The sequence below is a fragment of the Octopus bimaculoides genome, chromosome 1 (genome assembly GCF_001194135.2).
Source record: "Octopus bimaculoides isolate UCB-OBI-ISO-001 chromosome 1, ASM119413v2, whole genome shotgun sequence".
Taxonomy (NCBI): Eukaryota; Metazoa; Mollusca; class Cephalopoda; order Octopoda; family Octopodidae; genus Octopus; species Octopus bimaculoides.
In genome coordinates this window covers 156,561,352-156,572,200 of record NC_068981.1, presented here as the reverse complement: position 1 = coordinate 156,572,200, position 10,849 = coordinate 156,561,352, and the positions used below count along the sequence as shown (strand labels likewise).

Here is a 10,849-nt window from a genome sequence, read left to right as displayed (position 1 = left end):
AAATAGCAAAAACTCAGGCTGCCGGTGTGAGAAAATATCAATGATAAATAATAAGATAGAATTGGGCATTTGAATTCTTAACTAGAACTATAACCAACAGTTTTCAGTCAGAGAAACTGTGATAAAATTAGATAAATGAATGACTAAATGACAATAATAAATGAACATGAAAGAGAGGGAGAAAGGGGGAGAGTTGGGTTGAGCCAAGGGATCTTAAGATTTTTTCTCTAAACATACGGCATGGAAAACGAAACTGTGTTTACATAGATAATGAAATGAAATAATAAAGTAATTATAATTGCACTGAAAAGAGATTTTAGATGTGTGCTAGGTTTGAATATATATCATCATCATCATCATTTAACGTCCGCATTCCATGCTGGCATGGATTGGACGATTTGACTGAGAACTGGCGAACCAGATGGCTGCACCAGGCTCCAATCTGATCTGGCAAAGTTTCTACAGCTGGATGCCCTTCCTAATGCCAACCACTCAGAGTGGGTGCTTTTACATGCCACTGACATGAGGGCCAGTCAGGCGATACTGCCAACAGCCATGCTCAAATGGTGTTTTTTATGTGCCACCTGCACGGAGCCGATCCAGCAGCACTGGTATTGACCCTGCTTGAATATTTTTTCACAGGCCAGTAAGGCAACGCTGGTAACAATCACACTCAAATGGTGCTTTTTATGTGCCACCGGCACGGAAGCCAGTCAGCTACTCTGGCAACGATCACGCTCAGATGGTGCTCTTAGCATTCCACTAGCATGGATGCCAGTCATCAAATTGATTTATAAAAAGGGATGAATGGTCATAATTGAATTGCATTTGGTTGGAGGTCTGTTTCATCAGAGCTGATGTTAAGTTAAACAACAACAGTTGTAGCAACATCAGGAGAGTTGATGCAACAATGACTGCATCACAGAGTACTAGTCTTCCTCATTAGAATCAATTTCAGGACCAATGACAACTAAGCCTCCACAAAGCTCAGGCAAGATCCACAATGGAGTGCTGTTTCAGTGCATGAGATGGTGCAGCTGCTACATATACAGGTATTTTAGTTCACCCTCACTCCACCTCCAACCCTTGCAAAACGCTACTCACCTGGTTGGCATCCCACAAGTATACAATCTCCTCTATGTTTTATTAGTGATTTTAAAGCGATCACTTTTCATTTCAAGCACTCCTGACTCACTCTTTCTGCTGGTGACCCAAATTGTGTCTCTTCAACCAGGCCCCACATGAACTCCTATGTCCAATTCATGTTCCTCAAAATGTCAGACTCTGGAATTCCTTTTCTATCTTTGATGTTCTTGCATCTGTCAGCTTGTAACAAATATGATAAAGATAAAAAATAAACATACATCAAGAAACTGTATATAATTTGTATTTTGAATTTATTTTTGACTTTTGGTTTGTTTGTGTTTCAGGTTGCTAAAAAATATGCTGAAAGTTTGAAACAACATTTCCCTGATGTAATGATAGAAATCAGTGGTGACATTCCTGAAGATTTGTTGGTAGACTACTGCAGTGATTACATAGACGTGATTTCTTTAAATCAACTAACAATGGGATATTCACCAGTAAATTTCACTCTGAAAATGACAAAATCAACAAAACTATCCATCAATCAAAATTATATTTGAGTGTGGCTTTAAAAGCAACACAAAAGGTCAGTAGAAGAAAGATTAGTTGATGAAAGAGAAACAGAAAATTAAAAAAACAAAAGAAAACTGGTTATTTATTAGAGAAACACATTCTGAAAAAAATTGCATAAAATTTTGAAGATACTATGATATAAATATGTCAAGAAAAACTAAAATGCAAAGTACTTAGAAAACATTAGTTTAATCTGTTTCAAAGAAAAAATGCAATGTATAAATCTATTTTTCTTTTTTGCTTTTTCTTTTTCCACATTGGATGAGGCAGATGTAATGAATTCAGCCATCTTGTATGTTTTTGAGTGACTTTGAAATTTTTAGTAACATGAACTGACTCTTCTATAGTCGTAAACACACACATACATATGTACACAAATATGTATATATGCATGCATATTTATATATATATATGCATGCTTATGGATGATTACAGATTTTACAAAATGTGTCTAGTTTAGCTTCTATTTAAATACATGTAAATACTAACTGCATGATTAAAAAATTCTTTTATGAAATAACATTTTAAATTTATTAATCTATTTATTTTATGTTCTTTGCTGCTAAAGGTTTTTCTAAATTTGTATCTTTACATTTGTATTAGCAGCAGAAGTTATATTATTTTTCCAGTGAAAGTACTTTCTGCAATTGTTAATCTTATGCACCATGAAAGTAAATCTGCTTTTTGCAACAATCTATGAAGAGTCCATTGAAATATTTATTGAAATGTTTATTGCTGAGTATGGAAGTCTCATTAGTAGCCCAATATCATAATCTTCTTCCATTTGTTGCAGCTCCATTTGTTCAGTGTTTAAAAATGTGTATAAATGACTGGTAGAAGTGCAAGCCTTTTACAATAGCTACGATATGGAAAGCACAGCAAAGACTATTTTCACATGACCCCCAGCATTTCTAAAGAGTGGAATATAAAAAAAGAAGGAAAGGAAAGAACACTTTCTAGGTAGTCCATCGGTGTCTGATGATGACAAGGTCTGTGTTCTCAGTGATGAGAGTGCATGTGAGTTCCAAAGTCCAAAGCTAGAAGCACACAGGCACCCACAGATGTCACAGTGATAACTTGTTGACTGGATTGAAGTGGATGCTGCTCTGTGATGTCTTTTCTTGCAGCATCGAGATGCTGTCACTGGACCACTTCGAAGGCAGCTGCTGCTTGTGAGGTGAGAGACCTCCACACTGATCTGTCTGCAACAGAAGCTTTGAGTTCACATGGGCTAATACCACTCCACTTGAGGTTACTTTTCAGAGTGTTTTTGTACCTCAGTTTAGGTCTTCTATGTTTGTGCGAGCTCACTCTGCAACAGCTGTCTGGGTACTACACAGTTGTCAATCATTCTAATAACATTGCCAGTCCAGCATAAGTGAGCCTTCAGCAACATTGACTCAGTTCTTGTTGAGCAAGCTCTGTCCAGTACTTTTTGGTTTGTTACACTGTCCTGCTGGTAAATTCTCATGATCCTCCACAGTGCCCTTGTGTGAAATTGTTCTAGCTGTTTGATGTGCCAACAGTATGAGGTCCATGTTTGACAGCCGTAGAGTAGTGTAGAAACGACTACACCCTTGTAGATCTTGAGCATTGTCAATAGACTTACACCTTTATGCTGGAGGACTTCCACTTTCAGTCTTCCAAGTGCTTGGCTAGTCTTGAGGATTCTGGATAATATTTCACTGTCCAATGATCCATCAGCTGCCAAGGTACCTAAAACTCTCCACACACTTAAGCTGGACTCCTTCATCAGTGATGTTTGGCTGGGGGTGAACTGTGTCTGGGGCTGCTTAGACTAGGACCTCCATTTTCTGCAAAGTGATCAACAATGGTCTGCTGGTGATTTTCCTTGCATGCCATAAGTCATCTACAAATAGGGCTTCAGTTATAAGCTTTTCCACTGTCTTTGTATGAGCAGAGAGTTAGTTGGCAGAGATCAAAAGCAGAGCTGTCTGAGAGATATTTGATGTATATGCCCAGTTCTAAATCTTTCAATGTGTAAGGCAGGACAAGTGTGAAGAACAAGTTGAACAAGACAGCGGCCTGTTTCATGCCATTGGAAATGTTGAAAGAGTTGCTGCAGTCACCATTGCAAAGAACTTGGCCAGTAATATTGTCATAAAAGAGTCTTATCAATGAGGTGAACTTGTGTGGGCAGCCCATCTTGGTTAGGATGGTCCACAAAGCATCTCTGTTGACTGTGTCAAAAGCTTTGGTCGGATCTACGAACACAGAATACAAATCTATCCATTGTTTAATGCATTTCTCATTGACTTGACACATACCAAATACCATGTCTACAGTGCTACGGCCTGAGCTTCAGACAAGTTGTTCTCAGAGACACTAGTGATGAGCTTGTTGAAGAGAATGTGGACCAGGATTTTTCCAGCAATGGAAAGCAGGGAAATGCCCCTGTAATTTCCAGTTTGATTTGGTGCCTTTGTTCTTGTAGAGTGTAATTATGATGGCATCTCAGAAGTTTGCAGGCATATTCTCTGCTTCCCTAATGGATATGCTACAAATATCTTAATTTATCCTCAGCTCTATGGCAGTCTCACATACCAATTGAGTTCTCATTGTGGAGAGTCCCCACCAAAGAAACACATACTTTGTCTACAGATTCAGAAAGCAAGAAGCATGAAGGCTGTCCATCTCATAATCAGACTTTATGTGAATCTATCAGCTACATAAACTTTATCAGGATGAATCAAATGATCTTGTAAAAGACCTAGGTTTGTTGAAAATGAAAGCTAAATTTCTAAGTTCAAGATAGAAATAATGTAACCTATTCACTAATGGTATCAGTATTTTGTTTCATATAGAGCATAAAAATTTACATCACTACCATGAGGTTCCTAGTTCAATATCTACATGATATCCTGAGTAAGTGTTTTCTCTCATGTTGACCAAAGAGTGAAATTGGGTGTACATATACTGTTTGGATGAAACTTGCTCCTGGATGATGAATCAACTGTCTCCTGGTTTGTTTTATATTAATATCATTCACAGACACAAGATGTTATTGTTCAGTCCATAGGACATGATAGATCATGGGTCAAACACTCTAACCACTAGGCCATGCATTTTCACAAGCGAAACAGGAATTTCTGCACACACACACACACACATATATATAAAATCAAAATAAGTAACAGGATTTCAAGTAGTAATGTAGTACAACCGTTTCAAGCAGCTCCATTTAATTGAACAATGCAATCATTGCATCAATTTTAAATACAACACTATCTTCAGCTGCACAGATATGGAATTTCAACAGACAAGATACATTAATATAATTTTTCTTAAATATTTTAACAGAGCAAAAGGATGGAAGAAATTCATGCTGTGGCTATTGTAGCAGAAATAGCTAAGAGAACAGACTACAATTTATTTATAGAGTGGCATGGAACACAGTGGGGGGGTCATAGTTGAATGATAAGGAAATAGATAATATTTGGAAATGAATTATAACTTTATGACCTCCCTCCCAGTGTTCCATGCCACTCTATAAATAAATTGACAACTATTTAGCATTGAGAACACCATTGTAGAAATTAATATTTTCAATTACAGGTCATAATGCAAGTTATGGCATGACTTGAGATATATGCGTGTGTGTGTACATACATTCTTTATACTATATGCATTTTATTTTTAAACATTGTTTTAAGGGATTGAAATTATTGTATTTATTTTGATGGTGACTAGATTCTGAAACAATGAATATTGTACACTTAGGTGCTGCAAGATGTACATAGGTGTACCACAAGAATAATGAAAATTTTATTTAAAACCTAAGCTGAAATTTTATATATAAAGTCTTGATTTTGTTTTTTTTTCAGTAAATCAAGATGCTTTGCAAAAAAAAAAAAAAAAAAAGAAAATCAAGACATTTTCTTTGTTTTCAAAATGTCTTAATTTATTGAAAATATAAGTTCTCAGTAATTTTCTTCAGTTTGAATTATATATGTGTACAACTTTTATTAATACTTCTTTGATATTTTTATTTGCTCCAAGGCAAGGTACAGATAATAAAAAAATAGTTTAGGAACTGCTGAATAAGACAGCAACATATATTCCTATTACGATTTATAGCTTACTTTTAGATTTACCAAATACTTCTCTTGCTCTGTAAACAATTTTGTGAGCTTCATCAAAATGCGAGGACAAATCTTTCTTCACTCGTTGCATCCAAGAGTTAACATTATTGTTATTTTCATAACAAGCTTCTTCATGAACAGCATTGAGCTGCATCAGCTCACAAGCACCAAGAATATCACAGATTGATATGTTTTTCTGACCAGCTAAATATGGTCCGTCTTGGAGAAAAGCTTTGTCTAAGTGTTCAACAGTTGTTGCCAATTCATTTTTAAAAAACTCGACTCTTTTCCAAGAAATTGGTTTCCCTGTCATCTGGGGATCCAGCAGCTGCAAGAAAAGTAGGTTGAAATTATTTATAAATTGATTTGAAAGTAACTGATACACACATGTGATTGTGTATGTGTATGTATGAATGTAGTTCTGCATGTGCATATGTGTGTAAAAGTCTGTGTGAATGTGTGTGTGTGCAGCTTCCTATTTCACCACTTCTATAGAGTGGAGATAAAGCTCCCATATATGAAAACATTATCAATATTAAGGTGGAGAGCTGGCAGAATCATTAAAGTGTTGAAAAAATGCTTTGCAGTATTTATTCTACTTCTTTACATCCTGAGTTCAAGCCCTGCCAAGATCAACTCTGCCTGTGGTTAATAAAATAAAGTACCAATCAAGTACTGGTGTTGATGGTATCAATTAAACCCCACCCCTCAAAATATTACTGGTCTTGTGCTTTTATCAGAGACCATTATTATTATTATTATTATTATTATTATTATTATTATTATTGAGGTGACAAGTTGGCAGAACTGTGAGCACACTGGATGAAATGCTTAGCGGTATTTTTCCCATCGTTACATTCTGAGTTTAAATTCCACTGAGGTCAGCTTTGCCTTTCATCCTTTTGGAGTTGAAAAAATTAGTATAATACCAGTTGAACACTGGGGTCAATGTAATTGATTCATCCCCTCCCCCAAAATTACTGCACTTGTAGCAAAATTTGAAACCATTATCATCAACAAAGGTGGCAAGCTTGCAGAATCGTTAGCACACTGGGAAAAATACTTAGTGGCATTTCATCTGTCTTTATGTCTGAGTTCAAATTCCAGCAAGGTCGACTTTGTCATTCATCCTTTCAGGGTCAATAAATTAAGTACCAGTCAAGTACTAAGGTCGATGTAATCAGCTATTCCCCTCCCAAAATTTCAAGCCTTGTGCCTTTAGTAGAAAGGATTATTATTATTATTATTATTATTATTAAACAGATGTCTTGAGATATTTGGTCTAGCCCTTTAATTTTTAAGTTCAAGTACTGCAAAGATCAAAATAAGAACTAGTCAAGTACTGACATGACTAGCCCCTTCCCTACAAAATTACTGGATTTAAGCCTAATTTAGAAACAATTATTGAAAGAGGTAAGCTAGCAGAATAATTAGAGCATCAGAGAAAATGCTAAGCAATACTTTTCCCAACTCATTACATTCTGAGTTCAAATTCTGCAATGGTTAAAGTCAACTTTGCCTTTTATTTTTCAAGTGTCTGTAAAATATAGTACCAGAATGATCATAGGTGCAGGAGTGGCTGTGTGGTAAGTAGCTTGCTTACCAACCACATGGTTCCGGGTTCAGTCCCATTGCATGGCATCTTGGGCAAGCGTTTTTTACTATAGCCTCGGGCCGACCAAAGTCTTGTGAGTGGATTTGGTAGATGGAAACTGAAAGAAGCCCATCGCATATATGTATATATATATATATGTATGCGTGTGTGTGTGTGTTTGTGTGTCTGTGTTTGTCCCCCCTAGCATTGCTTGACAACTGATGTTGGTGTGTTTATGTCCCTGTCACTTAGCAGTTCGGCAAAAGAGACCGATAGAATAAGTACTAGGCTTACAAAGAATAAGTCCCGGGGTTGATTTGCTCAACTAAAGGTGGTGCTCCAGCATGGCCACAGTCAAATGACTGAAACAAGTAAAGAGTAAGAGTATACTTTAACATACAGTACAAATATCATTTAGTTTTTAGGTTTTAAAATTTTGTTTTTTTTTGAAAGTAGTAAAACATCATACCAGATTCCGAAACACCATAGCAGCATTGAGGCGTGTGTTAAAATGTTGCCAGTGGAGGTATTCATCAACACGCAACTGAGTATGGAAATCTTTTGGGTACCAATGGTCAACTAGATTATTTTTGATAGTAAGGTACTTTAAAATGGCCACACTAAAAAAGAAACAATAAAAATCAGGCAAAAGTTAAACCACTGCAGTAACAGAGACATTTTCCTATATTTAATATCTGTACTATATTTTTATTAGTGTTTAGCAGAAGCAACAGAATGATTCAAGGGCCAAGAATTTAATGCATAGGCACTTATCAAACTGATAAGTGTCAATGCATGAAACTCTCGGCCCTTGAGTCACTCTGTTGCTTCCACTAGATATTAAAAGTGCCTACACAGAGGACTCATATTTTGAGTTCTATTTTTCTTGTTTGCATCACCATACATGTAATATCCAGACTGTTTTTATCCAAGAGTGCTAACTACTCTTGTAAAAGCTTTTCTCTATTTCATGACTGAAACAACAATATACCCATTTTCCTTACAAGCAAGAATAAACACAGACCCCAATTCCCACCAAAGTAGTAAAGACAGCCATCAGAAAAGCTGGATAATTTGAACAATCCCAACAGAATATGGAAAGAGCTCTGCCCTAATCATATGGAGGATATGGGGATACTGCCACAAGCTAGAGTATTAACTCTGAATTAAAACTGCAATTATATATGATGGTTAATGAGAGGTTGGAGCAAATGGAGGCAATATAAAGTAGAGGGGACACTTGTTGGAGACAATCTCTCTAGTGCTAGTGATACAGTAGAATATAACCAGTTCATGTCATAACATGAGAGGCAGTAGGAAGGGTATCCAACTATACTCTTTACTTTTTTGACTGCGGACATGCTGGAGCACTGCCTTTAGTTGAGCAAATCGATCCCAGGACTTATTCTTTGTAAGCCTAGTACTTATTCTATCGGTCTCTTTTGCCGAACTGCTAAGTTACGGGGATGTAAACACATCACCATCGGTTGGCAAGCGATGTTGGGGGGGGACAAACACACACACACACACGCATATATACGATGGGCTTCTTTCAGTTTTCTGTCTACCAAATCCACTCACAAGGCTTTGGTCGGCCCGAGGCTATAGTAGAAGACACTTGCCCAAGGTGCCACACAGTGGGACTGAACCCGGAACCATGTGGTTGGTGAGCAAGCTACTTACCACACAGCCACTCCTGCGCCTATAAAAAATCATATAAATATTAAAAAAAAAAAAACAAGGAACAGAGGTGATATAGGACAGAATGAGCTTTAGTCTTGTTGGAGGGCAACATTTTTAGTACCAGTGGCATAATAAAATATACCCAGTTTATGCTGTAATGTGGTTGGTGGAGGAAAGAACATCCTGCTGTAAAAATCATACATACAGAAGATGGCAGTTTTGTATGTTGCTATATACCTAGACCTGTTCAACCCATGCCAGCATAGAGAAGTGAACATAGGTGGTTGTGGTGGTGATGATGATAATGATGTGTATGTATGTACGTTTCTGTGTGTGTGTATTATTAGTGTGCATGTTAAGCACGTAAATTCACAGAAGGGAGTTAACTCCTTTCATTCAGTGACTAATCATTTTAGCAAATGGATAAATGCAGGGATTTACATTGGGTCATCCCATAAACAATGCGGTTTTTTCCATTGCCTGAACTAAAAGTCGGAAGGGGATAAACTACCTGCATTATCTTGCTATAAAAGCAGGTAGTAATTTTACCTTGTCCTTATTCTTTGTGCAAGTTTTAAAGAGTGCAGGTCAATTTTTTACTCTTTTACTTGTTTCAGTCTTTTGACTGTGGCCATGCTGGAACACCGCCTTTAGTCGAGCAAATCGACCCCAGGACTTATTCTTTGGAAGCCTAGTACTTATTCTATCGGTCTCTTTTGCCAAACCGCTAAGTTACGGGGACGTAAACACACCAGCATCGGTTATCAAGCGAAGTTGGGGAGACAAACACAGACACACATACATATATATATGCTAGCATGGAAAGTGGACGTTAAACGATGATGATGATATATATATATATATATATATATATATACATATATACGACGGGCTTCTTTCAGTTTCCGTCTACCAAATCCACTCACAGGCTTTGGTCGGCCCGAGGCTATAGAAGACACTTGCCCAAGATACCACACAGTGGGACTGAACCCGGAACCATGTGGTTGGTAAGCAAGCTACTTACCACACAGTCACTCCTAGCAGTTATGTTTTTTCAAAGCTATAATGGAAGTGATAAAAGAGCATATTCGGTATATTTTGCTTTATGAGTTCAATAAAGGCAACAACGCAACGGAAAGTGCGAGGAATATTAATGCAATATATGGGGATTGGACAATAAGCATAAGCCATGGCAACGGCAGGCAAATCCAAGTATGTTGCTCATAGATACATCTTTTGTAAGCGTCGACTTGACAGCATCAACTACAATTGCATCCAGAAGAGCATCCTTGACATTAAGTGATTGTTCATCAAAAAAGCGAACAGCTATTGCTAAGATTTGTGTCACTGAGATGTCTGTACTCTCATCAATAATGAAATCTTGTTTCTTGAGAATTTCCAAGATTTCATTTCATTCATAATGTGCAATTCCATCTTGCATAATGTATGTTAATTTTGTTCTTCTTCATTTGTAGATTTTTAGCTATTTGACTATTGGGAAAGGCCTTTTTACAAACTTCAGCTAAGTGATTTATATGGACGAAAGGTACGTGATGTTCAGCAACATAACCTGTAAGGAGCAAGTCTGCCATAGCAATTTTTCGTTTAATATATCATGTTTTTCTAACAATAAACAGATCTACTTTAATAGCAGATTTTGCACAATCAAAAGCTTTCTTGTGTTTGGCAGTGTTTTTATGAACTAACAACATTGGTTTGTTAGCATTTTCAACATAACGTAGTAGATGTCAGGATTTTTATCATCTTGCCTTAACCAAAACCACCACTTCTTGAAAAAAGTTTGGGTGTA

General features: G+C 36.9%; 2 protein-coding genes across 2 annotated transcripts in view; one reads left to right on the top strand and one right to left on the bottom strand.

The window, feature by feature from the left end:
* LOC106871416 (nicotinate-nucleotide pyrophosphorylase [carboxylating]) overlaps positions 1-2,179 on the top strand; it is a 14,754-nt gene extending 12,575 nt beyond the window's left edge. Inside the window, exon 3 of the mRNA XM_014917845.2 lies at positions 1,431-2,179. Within this exon, the coding sequence (XP_014773331.1) occupies positions 1,431-1,646 (216 nt within the window). The 3' untranslated portion in view covers positions 1,647-2,179. The remainder of the gene's footprint in view (positions 1-1,430) is intronic.
* Positions 2,180-5,607: 3,428 nt separating this feature from the next.
* The window catches only part of LOC106871406 (glutathione S-transferase theta-1), a 13,178-nt gene continuing 7,936 nt past the window's right edge, over positions 5,608-10,849 (bottom strand). Inside the window, exons 3-4 of the mRNA XM_014917829.2 lie at positions 7,826-7,976; positions 5,608-6,090 (exon numbers count right to left, since the gene is read on the bottom strand). Coding sequence (XP_014773315.1) covers positions 5,752-6,090; positions 7,826-7,976 — 490 coding nt within the window. The 3' untranslated portion in view covers positions 5,608-5,751. The remainder of the gene's footprint in view (positions 6,091-7,825; positions 7,977-10,849) is intronic.